Source organism: Orbicella franksi, chromosome 5 (genome assembly GCF_964199315.1).
Source record: "Orbicella franksi chromosome 5, jaOrbFran1.1, whole genome shotgun sequence".
Classification (NCBI taxonomy): Eukaryota; Metazoa; Cnidaria; class Anthozoa; order Scleractinia; family Merulinidae; genus Orbicella; species Orbicella franksi.
The window spans coordinates 13,738,207-13,754,900 of record NC_138149.1 but is presented as its reverse complement, the minus strand read 5'-3'; the positions used below and the strand labels follow the sequence as shown (position 1 = coordinate 13,754,900).

At 39.6% G+C, this 16,694-nt stretch overlaps 1 protein-coding gene across 2 annotated transcripts; it reads left to right on the top strand.

Moving 5' to 3' along the window:
* The first annotated feature begins 4,486 nt into the window (after positions 1-4,486).
* Positions 4,487-15,985, top strand: LOC145486916 (neuronal acetylcholine receptor subunit alpha-7-like). 2 transcript variants are annotated; one of them, XM_081465625.1, is made up of 6 exons: positions 4,487-4,682; positions 10,673-10,821; positions 12,640-12,684; positions 13,309-13,418; positions 13,765-14,006; positions 14,613-15,985. In XM_081465625.1, exons 1-6 carry the CDS (start codon positions 4,628-4,630, stop codon positions 15,320-15,322), a joined length of 1,311 nt encoding a protein of 436 aa, XP_081321751.1. In that variant the 5' UTR covers positions 4,487-4,627; the 3' UTR covers positions 15,323-15,985. The 2 variants fall into 2 exon arrangements, with proteins under 2 accessions (XP_081321751.1, XP_081321752.1); XM_081465626.1 differs by having other exon boundaries at positions 4,657-4,682; positions 9,500-10,821.
* The last annotated feature ends 709 nt before the right edge of the window (positions 15,986-16,694 follow it).

Below are 16,694 nucleotides of genomic sequence, written 5' to 3'. Positions count from 1 at the left end.
CATAAATGTAGAAATAATGGTCGGTATCACAGCCTCTAAAGATAGTAAATAAGTCCGAAAGAAATATTTAGAAACAGTGTTTCAGAGCTAATATTAATTCCAGTCGCCTAACTGTTGAATAGAAAAGCGCTGTTAAAATCATTACCTCAATCTCTGTGTTTAAAAACTTACAAAGTTTACTTCCAGTCCTTTACTCTTGTGCCTAATGAGCGAATCGAGTCACGATTTACTGAATTTCCCCGTCAAAGCACTTTGAGACTCAAATACATTTTCCGTTTTTTACCGATGGCCTTTAACAGAGCTAAATGTACTTGTCTCCTTCATTCCTCAGTTTTTTTTTCTGTTTTTTTTTTTTTAACCTGCTATGAGCGTGTGCTTTCATTTCTTTAGCGACTGTCATTGGTTTAACGTTTCATCCCATAAATGTGCTAAGATAGGCAACTTGAGGAAGAAGTTTGAATTTACTTCTCTCCCTCTCTCTCTATTTGACGAACGTTTAATTTTCAAAAATTTGTTTTTGTTAGAGATCGATTAACCAGTCCAATAAACTCAGTTAGGATGGTCATAAAACACTTAAATCACTCAAAACGGCTCAGAGGGCCAGCGGTTTGTGACTTACAAGCGTTCCAGTTGCGCGTTCTCACAACGTCCCACATGGGTTTAGTTCGTCAGTAGACCCATCGATTGACTAACACTACACTATATTTACTAATTTCAATGGTTCGTATTCTTCCCAATAAGAAAAACTCTAAAGAAAAAGTGTGTTTCGCCTCACAATACCTATAACTTGAACGTTGATTCAAACTTTACCTCTTGCATGTGTGCGTGACTCTTTTAAATAGGCAAAGTTGAAAACTGAAATCCCGATCTTTGAGGCAATGAAAGGAATGTTCGTGGTCTAAACATGACTCGTCAAATGGATAAGATTTGACTGAAAACTGAGACGTCTAATTTTGAAATACTCCCATGCGCGTACAAGAACAAGCACTTGTCCAATCAGAGCTCGAATTGGAGTCACAAGGTGCGAGGCCTGTTCCTTGAAATTTCATATTACGGTCCCTATCGATCTAAATCACGGTAACAAATGCTGTAGTTCTTGGGTTTGACTGAAATAGTCCCCTTGTCTATTTACGTTTATTACTGGCGAGGATTAACTGCCTGCGGAAAGAGAAACATGGACAAGAATGAGTTGAGACGCGCTCAGTGTTGAACACCTTACGTCATCGTCAATTAAGGGGAAGCTGTAACTTCGATTTAAAATAGCTGGGTACAACATTATACGCACAATTCTGCATTCTGACGATGACTTAACATTGTTAAGGAAAATTTTCCGTTAGGCGTTACGACTAGTAATAATTGAATCATAAAACTATAGAGCGGACTTTACAATTATCCTATTTATGTACTTTACACGAGTCGATACTTACCATAGCAAAAACAGAATCGAAACGTTCTTTGAAGATAAATCAGGTCAACATCTCGAACAGGTTTATAGTCATAAAGAGAAATTACTCCTAGGATTCCATATTCTTCAACTGATTATTCCGGCATTTGTTTCAACTCAGCAGCGCGTGCAATGTCCCAAAAAGCGGCCTCAAGCCAACCTGTCTCAGTTCATTCCATGGCCAGTACATCTCGAATTTTGTTATTTACCAGCTGGTTCGAAAGAAGTGTTTACAATTAAATAACTGGAACTGAGAACAGAGGGTTCGCAATGAAAATGCCCCGAGCCGGTGCTGGCACGATTTCGATAGTGGCATGACGGGGTGATAACAATCTAGTGAACTGGCCCGAGGTCGATCTGTCGAAATAATTCTGTGAAAAGGCCACGTTCGATATATCAAAATTCTTACACGACACCGAGGTTTCTGCCAAATTTCTATATTGCTCTTTATTTCTTTGTATCAAGTCACTCGTGGGAATTTATAGGAAGCTGAGAATATGTTTGATTTTGGGCAGCCGGAAGCGCTTGGATATATCGAGGATGTACTATTTGAACAGTGATAGGGACGAGAATAGAGGCTGAGATGGAGAATTGTATGTCTGCGAAGGATAAATAGACTTAAAAATTCTCGATGCTGAAAACGTGGTGACAGAACAAAAAGACGAGGACGAATTTCCCCCATAAGTAATCTAAACATTGAATATATCCAGACGAATTGTCTGTGTCAGATGGACAAATCGTAATCCTAACATGAAGTCGGCATCGGATGACTCTTCTCTACCATAGACTCGAGCAGATCAGATTTAAGAACAGTTACGCACAAAACAGTGATTTAAAAGTTATTCCTGTACTGTGCAGGCAAATTTACAGTCGTTTTAAGGAACTTCCATTTCGCCATTCATTATTGTGGTTTTATCTTTTTCTCAGCTCGTGTGCGGGCGGAATTCAACAAATCCTGCAATCTTATTGGGTCCTGGAGCGGGCAGAATTTTCTCATCCGGACAGCCACAGCGGGCGGAATCCGTCGCGTTGAACGAATTAGCGGTAATCGTCAAACTTTCGCCCATGTTACACTTCCATAGACGATTAATCAACGCAAGTTTATCTCTATCACCTCTAAATCGCAAGGAAAGTCACTGTAAGTAGATTCAATTGAGTTTTTTGAACTTGTGAGAGTTTGTTTGGCTGTTTGTAGCTCGACGCTGTAATGGCGCCGCCGTAAAGCTGTGTGTCTCTCTCTGTACAATTTTAAGTAAAAAATGAGTCAATTTCAGTCGAGTTTACCTCTCTGATCGTTACTGTATTTGAGAGAATTTCTGTGGAGTACACTTTACGAATTTCCTCGCTGTCTGCTACTCAATTAACGGTAGAAAAGTCTGATTTCGAGTGATTAGTACAACTTCAAACTTTGCCCGAAATTTCACACCGGAAAAACGCTTTTGGAGAACTTAAATGTTGAACTTAATCGGTGAACTAAATGCAACTAACATAAAGAAGTTCGAAATAAATCTGTTTTTTAATACATTTTTCTTGGTTAAGTATCTGAGTTACTCGCTCGTTCTCTTGTTAGATTTTTTACGAATGGTTTGTAGACGGCGCGTAAGCCGATTCAACGACAAAGTTGCGTAAACAAACCCACTTGTAAGCCAGTTTATCGCAGGAAAGAAAGATAAACATGTTATTGGCCAGCTTAGGGTCGCGGACCGTATAGTGAAACTCTGTGACTTCGGGCTTGAAAATGCTGCCGCATTTTCAAGACCTCGATCACAGTTTTTCACTATGCGGTAACATATGTTTCTCTTATATTTGTTACATTACCAACGGAGTGGAACATACGTACGTACATTGTAGAGCAACTTTGTTCCCAGTGTCAGCTTCCGAGGTTGCCTAGTAGACGTGATTGACAGCGACGCAACTCGAGGGATGACAAAAAGATTGAAACATGCCTCAGTGAAGTCCTCGATGATTTACATTGTCGGCGCCATTCACTGACCTTAAACGAAGTATGGCTAAAGTTAGGAAACATTCTACAAAGGTGCCATCATTTAAACAACAGAATAACTGTAACTATCTTGAGCTTTCTCTATTTGCAAGAACTGAATTTTGACCCATTGTTATCGTGACTAACATATGTGAGATGCTATTATTGGCCAAATTGCTGTCGAGGAAACCAAATATCCTCTTTTGTTTCCTCAGTATAAAATGAATTAAAATAAGTTTTGACCGCAGGAGACCTCGATCGAGTGTGCAGCATAAAAAAGCTTCGACATTTTACAGTCATCTTTATAAGCTGTTTGACGTTACCATACAATCTTTATAATTACTCCATTTGAGGGATATTGAAACCTCCATTAGTATGAAAGCTTCGTAGTACAGCTGCACTGCATGCCTTTCATATGTTCATTACGTAACTAGGCAATCCTTATTAATCACGTACAAGTGAGACGTGCCACATTGCAAAAGCACCGAACTTATTCATGCTTAATTTCGCACCTTTACAGTTGCGCGATTTTCGCGATAGTAAAAAAAAATTGCGAAATTAAAACCTCGCGAAATTTACACAGGCTAAATTAAATACCGTGGCAAGAAATTGGAATCAACAGCATTGATGTGCAGCTTTTAGTAGCATAAATAATTAATAAATTATTTACTGGTAATTAGCTCCGTTTTGTATCTTGTCTTGTCATCAATAAAGTTAATTTTCAAAGGCTGTACATGAATATATCGAGCAGAGAATCTAATTATCAACTTCATGTGAATCACTTGGACCTGGACTTTATAAGTAAAATAAAGCCTCCGTCTTGTCGTCAAGGATCACTTTTAGAAACAAAGAGCCAACAGACTGTAACATCAATACAGAAAAGTTATTTAACAACCTAAACGATTACAACACTCGAAATTAAAACGTTTTCTCTCAAAACGCGTTGCTTAGTGACCGTGATATTGATTGGCCGTGCATGCAGAACGGAGCGTGACTCATTATACATTATGCTTTGTAAACATGACGTCAGCGTAGTAGTTAAGCTTAAATAACATGCGTGTTTCTGATATTTATTTTGTGTTGCTTGCGGTATCGTTCAAGACATACACAGGGGTCGAACAGACTCCGCTATCATTTCTGTAAGAAGACTCCTGTTTTAAGCCAGGGGGGAAACTTTCCGAAGTGCATCGAAGTGTTTCGTGATGAAATTGATCACAGCAGGGCTGATATGCGTCAAAATACTCTCTTTGCTTGAAGGTCAGTGCGTTATTGCGTGCCTCTCATAGAGGCATTTAATTTATAGTTATGTTTGGGTTCAAAACATGTGTTGGGTTATTTAGCCTAAACATATGGGTTTTCAATTAGCCAAATAGGTTCAGTATAGGTTTTGCAAGGAACGATCACCACGTGCGCCGGTGTAATCAAGATTCGCTAGCTATAACTTTGAACTCTGTATTTATTCGGTTGTACTGACTTGTCTTGACTGACTTTACTGTGGTTTATGAGGGTGAGTAACCATTTTGTGTTCACAAGCTGAGGCTTTGCCATCTTAACTCAGCAGCTCCATCTCGGTATAAACTACCCTTTCTTATTGATCAATTAGTTTGTAACCGCCTTGTTCTCACTGAACTTCTCTGCATGACGTTAAACGGCCGCTCAGTTTACGTGCTATCGTTTAATGCTGCGCACGAACAGCGACGAATATTGACCTTGCACGTGAAGTTAGAAAGTTTGTTTGCTTGCCGCTTTGTTCTCTCTCTAAATCAACTCTTGACAACTCCAAGGTTCGTTTTGTGCACTTGAACCTGGAGTATTGTGAATTATAATAACTCAGTACACTCAGAACCTTGCATGTTACATAGTAATTTTGGATGACATTCAGAACCAAAACTTCAAATGTTCGGTCGGATATCGAATTGAACGGGTCCTAAAAAGTACGGATTTACCTTCCTTAAATTCAAATTGATTCAGCATTCTAGATCTCTTCCAAATCTACACTTGAATTATTAGATTAAATATTAAACTGATCAGATTTTGTGAAAGAATTTTGACTTTCGAGACGCTTGTGTCGTTTCTTTGTTTTCTATACGAACAACCATAGTACTGTACATTAATCTGTGGTTTGAAAGAAGCTGCTGTGTGTAACGTTGTTTTGGTCTATTTTCATAACCCGTAAAGGTCACTAAGGTTTAACTGAGCGGCGTCGACAAAATTAGCTCAAATGTAACTTTACATCTCGGACCTTTAATACAGAGTTGGTTTCACGGATCAACGCATGTCCTAGTTCTAATCGCTAGCCCATGCGATACTATTGTTTTAAGGAAAATTCGTAAGCGAACTGATGAATCTTGCGGGAAATGTTCCCTCAAAATTTTCGCGGTCCCTCGCAACCACTCGCGGTCAATCACAACCATAGTACTGTACATTAATCTGTGGTTTGAAAGAAGTTGCTGTGTGTAACGTTGTTTTGTCTATTTTCAAAACCCGTAAAGGTCACTAAGGTTTAACTGAGCGGCGTCGACAAAATTAGCTCAAATGTAACTTTACATCTCGGACCTTTAATACAGAGTTGGTTTCACGGATCAACGCATGTCCTAGTTCTAATCGCTAGCCCATGCGATACTATTGTTTTAAAGAAAATTCGTAAGCGAACTGATGAATCTTGCGGGAAATGTTCCCTCAAAAGTTTCGCGGTCACTCGCAAAAACGCTATGAGAATAGTCGTATTTCTCATATATTAATTCCTGTTGTATTGTTGCAATATATGTTCTTATACGCCTTGCACCAATAATATCCCATTGTTCATGAACCAATGGGATGGGAGTAGATATTAAATTCGTGCTGGTGTGCGGAGAAAAACAAATAGAGAAATTCCAAGTTCAATACTTAATTGTACATTTCATTGTGTAAATCCTTTTGATATTAGTTTTCCGTTAAATAAGAGCATCAGTCATTCTACTTGCTCTGAGCTATATGTGTTTCAATAGCACGCTGGACAAAACTGTTCTGGATCGACGTTTTACACACACAAAAATTAAAACAAAGTGACACAAAAAACTTTGTGATTGTCTTAAACTTTACTAAGTTCCACACATGGAAACTTACTTTTATATGGATCACGCAAGAAAAAGTTTGCATTATACCTTGTCCAAATTTGGTAACTGAGTCACAAAATCCCGTCATTTCCGTTAAAGAAGAGTCACATTTGGAGTGTTCTTTTGCGAAGAAACTCTTGACGTGCTGGTGGATTTTTTTGTCAAGATTTTGACAAGTAACCATGAGAAAGACTTACAACTTATTTGGTCGCTGAAATACGATACTATCTTCAGAAACTGATCTTTATCGAAATCTTCATACTGTTCTTGCCACGAATCGGTCTTCCGCGTGGTTTGAAGATGGCTGCCTTTAGCTCGCGCTTCGTACAAGCCACAAATGCACACGATATTGCTGTGTTAAAGCGCAGTCGGCTGAGAACTTTCGACACTGGTATTTGTGCTTTTAGGAAAGTTTCCAGACCTTTTTCTGGGCTCATCTACCAGGAGCTTGCCATTTTCTCTCATAACAGCTTGGAATAACTTTGTTTGGTTTGCTTTGTGGCTTGTTGTGGCTCTTCAGTGGCAGCATCACAACTTGAATCTTCGATTCTCTAAACCGCTGATATATCACAGGATTATGGTGTTGTTTAGATGGATTATCGCTCCTTCCTCATGCCATCTCGTCGAATTCATGGGAAAAAAAACATCCATAAACACGTAACGATGTTCTTCGCACAACAATATTGGTCTAACACTACGATGTTGATGTAAACCACAACTGCTTTTTTTGCCCAGAAATCGCGCAATTTTCTGTAGTTTTGTGATTCAGTACGCAGATTTAGATACGCTGTAACGCAAGTCTTCCTTGCGTGATCTATATGAAAATAAGTTTCCATGTGTGGAATTTAATAAGGTTTAAGACAATCAAAAATTATTTGCATCGTTTTGCTTGTTTTGATTTTTTGTCGTAAAACATCGATCCAGAACAGTTTTGTCCAGCGTACTAACAAGTCCTAACTGATGCGATAAGGTACACCTCGCGCCATAGCCTTCACTTGCACCGACCAGAAGACTATGGTTGTTTACTAATTAACACGCAGAAATCAGTTCGTGAATTCGAACGGTTTTTGCATATTACCAATACAATTGCAAATGATAAGCACATTTTTCATTCGGATATTTCGCTGGAAATCTTGGACTACCCAGTTTTAAGACGCTGCGTTTATTTTGAATATTTTCCGGTCGGTCGAGGCAAAATTGTCTTACCGTTTACTTTCTGACCGATATTTCCGGAATTTCTGTGTAAATGCCTTTGAAATTTTGGTCTCTAACGGTCAATTTCCTTACAAAATCGAACTAAGTCGAACATAGGCGTACGGGCCGGGGGAGCTGGGGGGATGCAGCCGCTACCAAAATTTGGGCAAGTCAGTCTTTTTGGGCAACAAGAGAAATTCATTCTCAATGCCTACTTGTAAACATTTTAAAGCAACACTTACCATGCGTCCCTAGACAAGGTGCTGTCAGAGCTTGAGGTCAGGTACAGTAGACACGACCAGGAAATACTCTGTGCTTTGGAAGATAAGTGTCACAGGGAGACGCCTGATGAAGAAAGCTTCCCCCGCATCGTTGAATTTTACGAAATCGATGGCGAGATTCTGGAAGCGGCCGAGCAGAAATTGTACCTGAGTTTTTTTCGTGAGCGCGGGTTCCACTCCATGACTGTTTCAGAAATACTGCGGACAATGAATGAGACATGACGAGAACGAACTATTTGATATGTTGCCAGAGTTTTCCAATGTGGTGAGAATATTCTTGTAGTGATACCTGCGAATCGTGTTCTGCAGAGCGCGAATCATTCAGTGCGTTGCGGAGAATGAAAAGCTACCTCCGCAACAACATATGGGGCAACAGCGTGTCAGTAACATCGCACTGATTAACATTGAAAGGAATATGCCAAGTCTGTACTAAACAATGACATGGATCGTATTATTGTTTTTTTTTCCGACCATGGCAATGGCAGAGACAGTTATTTCTTTTAACGTGATTGATATGATAGATTCACATACAAAAATAATTTCACTGTGGATTGAAATGTAAGATTATTTTCACTGCATGTGCAGGCCAACGTTAGTGAATCCTCGTTTGTGTTCGATTGTTTGGTAGAAATTTGGGCAACTTGCGAAATTTTTTTGGGAAAGTGATTCACCTTCCCCCCTAGCCTGGAAAAAATTGCCCGTACTCCATTATATTCAAGGATTCCTCTCAATTGGGTTCAGAAATTGATCGTAAAAAAATTGTGTTCGATCAGTCAATCTTTGCATTTAGTTCGATTAATATTGGGTTTGATTCCATACTCCCTGGGAATTTTGTGTCCAAAGATGAGGCAGATTTTAAGGTGTGTATTTGTTTAAGAGGGAAATACACTGTTAATATATACGGTTTATTCTACTTTTATTGTATTAGCCGTGCTGCGAAAATCTGTTTATTTTACTCGATGTAAATTCTGAGTTTGAGCGTAGTTGTCCAACAAGATCCGTGGAATGAAGATAACAACAACAAACTGCTAGCTTTATTTCTATGACCATAAATACATACAGTGTTGCAAAAGCTTTTACAAATTAAAACTAAAACAGTAATGATTATTGTGAACAAATAGTACATGATATAGCAACCATTCAAATTACATCGGTTGGTTTTGAAATATGAATATTTTGTAGAGCAAAGCAAGATGGAATGAATTTTACTAACTGAATAATTAACTTAATGATTTGTAGAGGTCATAAGTTCGCTGATGGCTTGTAGCGGACGTAATTGCTTAAAATTCGGGACGATATTTTCCATTTTTCAGTATAAAATTCAAATCTTAGAATAGAGTAATTGCAATACACAGGAAAGTGAGACGCATCTTCAATTTGACCAAATTCACGAATAGGGCAGAGTCTGTTAACATGTGGAATTTGATCATATCTACCAGTTTCAATCCTTAGTTTGTAATTTCCTATCGTAAATTTCACTAGCTTTTTTTCCTTTCTGTCGAAGATACGAGAAGTATTTCTACTCCCCCCTGGATGGGATGGTAGACCAAGAGTGGGTTACGTCGAGCTCCAACATTTAATTTGCTGATACTCATTTATACACTTGGAGGAAGAGGATATTTTTAGAGTACCCCAGCCAGGGTTGTAACTTGGACAGGTCGATCCAGCACACTAACCGTTAACCAAACGCGCTTCCCTAATGAAAAAGGTAAAAAAGGGTAAAGTTCGCATACGAGCCAAGTGGCCCATCCGCTGGAGCTTATCCTGGTTTCTGTAGCGTGAAGCGACAAGGAATATTTCCCCTCCCCCCTGGTGGGATGCAGGGTTTCTCCCAGCATTAAATTTGCTGGTGGGTGGAGAGAGGCACTGTGAGAGTTAAGTGTCTTGCCTTAGAACACAGCACAGTGTCCCCGGCCAGTGCTCGACCCCGGACCGCTCGATACGGAGTCCAGTGCACTAACCACGAGATCACCGCGCCTCCACAAATTAAAAGAGCGCCTCAAAATTAGTGAAATATCCAGGTTTGTGGGACTTAGCCGATAAAAGCGTAATTAAAGTTTTCCCTTCGCAGAGTCAGAAATTTTCAGACGCCGGTATGTGGTATGTTGGGTAGTAAGTTTGTGCTCTCCCAAGCATACAAACGCGTATCAAATAACCGATTTGTCAAAAGAATGTAGTTCTTCTGCAAGATGTCACTACTAACTTGGCCGTTTTGCCCATTTTAGTTAGTCATTTCTCTTCACGCCATGAGGCGCATAAGGCTGTAACTGTCTCTTGCCAACTAGCCCTGTCTTGCGCTGCGTCCCTGACCTCCGCCCAGCTGGACCATCTCTTTTTCCTGGATTCTTTTTCCACCGTCCTTCTCCGTGTGGTTTTAGGTCGTCCCACTTTTCTCTTCCCTTCAGGTTGCCACTCCATCGCGACCATGCAGTCACGATTTAAGGCGCTTTTTTCCCACCAGAGCTACAGATTTTCCCTACTTAGCCAAATATAAAATGTCAATCAAAACCGCCACACGGTCTATTGGCTACGAACTTCTCCCCAAGACGGACAGTGCTGCAGTTTGAAACGTTGGTGGTAGGGTAAAGTCATGACCAAGTAAAAATCACACCAGTAAAAGTGATGTCTCTGGTTTCTCTTTGCGTGTTTAACCGACTTGTTTCTGTTCTCTTTTTAGGTTCTTCAGGTTCAACAAACACCTCATGGGAACACCATATTCGAGCAGACCTCCTCGATAATTATGACAGAAAGGTCCGACCAGTTCTCAAAGGCAAAAAAGTTGCGGAGGTGTCGTTTGCGTTGAGAGTCAGTAGGCTTGTCAAAGTGGTACGAAAGTCTTTTTGCTTTTTTGGCTGTTTCTTCCTATCTCAAAGATGATTTACAGTCCGTATTGCGCATTCTCGAGATTTTATAAGAGGTATAATAATTGGGAGTTTAAGGTGGCTGGTACCAGTTTTCTCGCGCGGGGACTAGATCACCATCGTACGTTACGCGTAAGTAACACACACGATAGAGGCGCGAGATTTTTAAAAACCCGAAAAACCAAACAAATATGGCGGCGCTCGGCTTTTTTCGTGCAAGGTCACTTTTGTAGTGTTGGAGACGAAATTCGCATATAAAGGAGGCTTTACCTGCTAGCACAACTTTAGTCAATTCTGTGTATTTAAGAAAAATTGTTTCGGGAATTCAATGTTTCCCAAATGTCAAAGGCAACTCGATCGATCGGGAGCCACCGGGGGCGTATAAAGGACTCGCAGAACATAGCAAATTTACCCAGAATTTATGTAAAAATCCTACAGAGTAAGCCCAGGAGGTTGTTTTTAACGACAACTACAACTGTAAAGGTCTGTAAATGATGTTTTAGCAGCAAACAAAACAAAACGCCTGTTCGGAGCCCGCTAGCCCACGCGGGCACACAAAGCAGTCAGCGGGAGTCAAAACAGCTCATGAGCAACTGCTGATCTTATTAAGTCTGGATTTTTGAATGCGTGTCTACGCGCGTGGGAATAACGGAACTCACGAAGGCTTTTACATGAAAACATTTTTTTTTTTTAATACAATATTATTATTGAGAGGAAACGCCAGAAAAAAAAAATTTTAAAAATTCTACGGAAGGAAATTTGTGCTTTGTGCAAATTGTCGTTTTTCCAAGTTTACAAGAAATCGGCTTCGTAAAATTGCTTTAAAATTGTTGTGCATTTTCATTTTCAGATGCCAAAAGCTATTGATTAAAAAAACTCGGGGTCACCGGGTTAATTTTTTAGTTTTTAGTGACATAAGCGAAAAATCAGGTCTGGAAAATTCTTTTGAAATGTTGTCATGGTAACTGCCGACGACAAAATAACAGCTGTTTTAGGTGAAGTATAATTTATATAATCCAAACCTACAAAAATATTACAGTGGCCCTGGTCTGCCATTTTGTTCTATTCTTACAAAGTTATGAGCCGTCAAAAACCTGAAAACTGGTACGAGCCACCTTAAGCCATGGCGACGATAAAGGTGCTGACGATGCCTATAGTTAAAAATGGATCCATACTTTAACCTTCGAATTTTCCAATCATTCAGATCTGTTTTTAAAAGCTTGCTAAGCTAAATATAAAATGATAGAATTCAATTCCAAAAGACATCACTTACAATTAGTCGTCGTCCTTCGCGTTCTCCAAACTGAATACGCTTAACTTCATCTCATGGGATGTCCCATTACGGCTCATGGGATGTCCCATTACGGCTCATGGGATGTCCCGTTACGGCTGGTTTTATCTCGTTAACGTGGTGTAGGTAAATTCTGCGTCGTTCTAATTACTCCCACACCTCCCAAGCTTATCCCGTGGTTCCTTAAGAATTGAGCGACTAGCTTTTCTAATTTACCCCAGATGGGCTGCCGACGCATCCCAAGGTTACCTCCAGGCTTAAATTCGTCGGTATCCATCTATACACCTGGGAAGAGAGAGACACTGTGAAAAGTAATGGTTTGTCTAAAAGCCCAAGTGCAGAGACTCCAACCCGGACTCGAAACCGAATCTGTCGTTTGGGAGTCTAGCGCCCAAACCATTTGGCCATTGAGTCTATCTTTTACCGGGGTATACATCGAAGTAAAGTCGTGATAGATTTACATAATTTATTGATCTTTTCATTTCCTTACAGGACAATCAAGAACAAGTTATAGTACTGGACACTTGGGTTATACAGGTCAGCTCATATCCACATGTTTTCTCATATAAAGACTCTTTAATTTAACTTTTTAATTTTTTTTCATCGTAGGATTTGTGTTTTTGTTTTTTTTTTTTTTATATGTATATTTGCAACAGTTCTTTTTCACACTCACGTGCAATTCAAAACACTAAACTTCACTCACGTGCAATTTTCAAGCACTAACTTTCACTGTATGACTTGCCAATTAAAGCGTGTTAAAAAAAAACTGTTCGGATGTACAACAGACTGCGAAAGTTACAAATCTCAAACATGTCCGATACCCTGGGGAAATGTCACGGGATACAACACAAACCGGATGTAACTAAGACCGAAAACGAAACCGAAACGGTTTCACAACTCAAAAGGAACATTAGAAAGCCTAGTAGTTACCTTTATCATACATCTACCTTCCTAATTAACTTGTCCACCCTCGAAGACCATAGTATAAGAATTGTATATAGAAATATCAATAAGTAGACTGAGAATAGAAATTGACCTACAATTGGTATGTGAAATTTATGAAATTTGGAACCTGGAATTTGGAATATAGAAATTTGAATTTAGGATTTGGAATTTTGAGCTTGTCAGGGTCATGTTTGGTTGTTATCTTTTCACTCACAGGATTGGACAAACGAATTCTTGACCTGGAACCCTAGTAACTATGGTGACGTACAGCGTGTCCATTTCGCTCCGGAGGAGATATGGGTCCCGGATATAGCCCTCTTTAACAAGTGAGAATATGCCACTGAAGGTGGAGACGTTTTAAGGTTATGCTCACACCATGTGTGAATATTGTAATTTATTTACCAGTTTATAACTGTTCCGGAAGTGGTCTGCTATCGAATCTACGACAGAAACTATCTTTTATTTAAGCTATCATGAATATAGACTTCTCTTGAAGGGAATCATGATCTCATGCTTTCTCTCTTTGCGCAGTAGTCGCACTAGTTTGACAGCAAACGAAATCTTGCACAAGGGCCAAAAACTCTTAAAAATGCATCTTGCTTTTAAACGATACACGAGCTTAAATTAATTCGATGTAAATAAATTTAGCATACATTCTTGATAATTTTTCAGTGGCGACGATGAAATCAACTTAGCAGGAGGACTAAGCAAGTTTGTGACCGACGTCGCAGTGGATAGTAAAGGGAAGTGTGTTTGGAGCGGACCAGCCACATTTAAAGTAAATTGCAAAATGGAAATCCGGGAGTGGCCGTTTGACAATCAAACATGTGAACTCGCATTTGGTTCGTACACTTATGGAGAGAACCTAATGAAAATCAAATTGTTCAGGGATAAAAAAGGCGGCGACTTTGCAAGTAAGGAATTAATCGTTATATTGCACCGAAGCAATAGAGAAACGTGGTTAATTGTTGAATGTACCTTTTTACTTTCTTCTATTTTGCGATTTTAAATCTAAGCTCGTTTCCAATTACCTTTTTACTGTTTCGTGTCCCTTTAATCTTGTTAAGTTGGGAAGGTCTGTTTTGCGGTCTCAGACCAAGCCCAAACATACCACATCCAATATCGCTTAGGGCCTCTTCATTGTATCAATATTACAGAGACAACACTTCATATACATTCTGTAATCGGTTGTGTTGGACTTACCATGATCTTGTTGTCAATGAGTACTGTATATTTAAAGACCAAACCAAAGTTTTTTTCTGCTAATCAACGACTAATTTGCCAATAATTACTACCCCAAAATATAAGAACCTATTTTGCCAGACTTTAAAAAGATGTTGGCTCTTACATACAGGTTTTTACTGGATGTTAAGTAATCGAACTGTACTGTAAGTACTCATATGGGAGGAGTCAAATGATGCCTCTTAAGGTTTTGGCTTCCTCTAGGTTAAGACCGCACAGGTGGTGGCGAAGGATGAATACTCTACTCCACAGACTAACTATGAAAACTTTCCTTTCAGCTCGTTTTGTTAGAAGCGGAGACTGGGACATAGTAAACATCACTTCCAAAATTTCGGAAACTGACCATGGTGACTGCTGCCCGTTTAACTTCAGCGAGGTGGTATACACTCTGGAAATGAAACGCAAGTCACTGTACTATATGTTCTATCTGGCCATTCCCTCCGTTACACTGACAGTAGTTGCTCTCAGTAGTTTCCTCATCCACGTTGATAGTGGGGAACGCATTGGCTTTGTCACAACTATTCTGCTCGCCATGACAGTGTTTCTTCTTGTCATCCCGTCCTTTCTTCCAGTGACGTCAGACAGCGTACCAATCCTTGGCGTAAACCTACAAGTTACTATGATCATTATAGCCTTGGTTCTCTTTGCCAATATTTTCGTCGTGAGGGTTTACTTCAAAGACGGAACTCCCCCAGACTGGATTGAAAAGCTCTGTGACTTCTTAAGCACAAAGAAACGCAAAAGCGTCAAACGGATTCATGCATCGCAACCTAATGGCGCTCGAGGCATGGTAAAATCCACTGCGACAATGGCTGGCATCGAGATGACAGAGTCCAATAGAGAAAGTCCAGCTTTGTTTGAAAGAGAAGAAGAACATCCTCAAGATCATGAATTCACGTGGCGAAGGGTGGCCAAAAAAATAGATCAAGTCTTTTTTGTGCTCTTCGTTATTGCCTCGTGTATTGCGTATGCCGTCACCTACACATGACAGAACATTTGATTGCCGTTTTCCTAACAGTTACCCGTTTCACATAATTCGAATTTGCCTTAACACGTCAAGATCTGATTATAGCGTTCAGATTTGTTTTTGTTTTTGTCTTTGCCTTTGTGTAGGTTGACCGCACAGGGAAAAAAATACCATAACCGATTTTTCACAGATCATAAACTGTTTTGACTAGGACTGCGAAGGAAAAGTTCACGGCGGTGAAGACACGCCGTAACCATTTGAATGAGATTTCAATTACTGCATTACAATTTAATGTATCATTTTTTCGCGTTAAGACACCAGTTCCTATTTAACATGACCCAGGCTTGAGCCCAATCTTTCGAGTAAAGAGGTTCTAACCTCTTTTATGTGCGTAGTATTTCAGGAATCTTAAAAGATTCCTGAAATACTACGCACATAAAAGACCCATAAAAACCCGTAGCCAAGATGTACACTATAAGACGCAAGAAATATGTCCACAAATATTGATAATAATAATTAAAAGGCGTCAAATGCCCTGTAGTGTTCGTGTTTGTGAGATTTTATGACAGACTTTACTCTTTTCATGACTTCAGTTTTCTACTACAGTACTTTGACAACCGTTTTGGGTCAAGCAAACCATACTGGAGACTAGTGGAGGTGCTTTAACCCTATCCAGACCGGGGGGTGGGGTGATTGAGTCCCTCACCAACCTGAGACCCTTTTTTCTTAAACGTGTTGAGGCTATGGACTTCAGATTTGGTGAATTCTCCTGAAATTTATCTAAGAACAATTTGGTATGACATAACATTCTACAACCAACGTTCTATGGAGGCCATTTTTGCCTGTAGGAAATTAATTAACTTTCCTACTTATTTCACGCAAACATTATGTTTGGTTATTTTCATTGTTGTTTTAAGTTGACAATTACAAGGACCACCCAGGGGTTTTGGAAAACAAGGGAACATGATCTTTTGCTTCAAGGGAACAAGAGATAGGAACTTTGACAAAAAATTAAGGGAACAATAGAGTTTTTTGATAGCGAACAAGGGAGAAATAGTAAAATTTTCAAGGAATCAATGGAAAATGACCCTTGGAGACCCTCACTTGTCATTAGGTCGAGCCTGACACTAAGAAAAATATCTTACCAGGAGACTTAAATCTGACATTTTACTCCTTGCTATCAGAAGAGGAAGTGAGGACATGATTGATCATCGCAGTTATATACCCAATATAACAATATTGTGATGTAATATTGTGATATTAAACCGTGAAAATAAATCAGGCCTGAACGGGATTCGAACCCATGACCTCTGCCGATACCGGTGCAGTGATCTACTAACTGAGCTATCAAGCCATCTAGGAGCTGGTTACGTTGTGAGTTCGTAATATACCC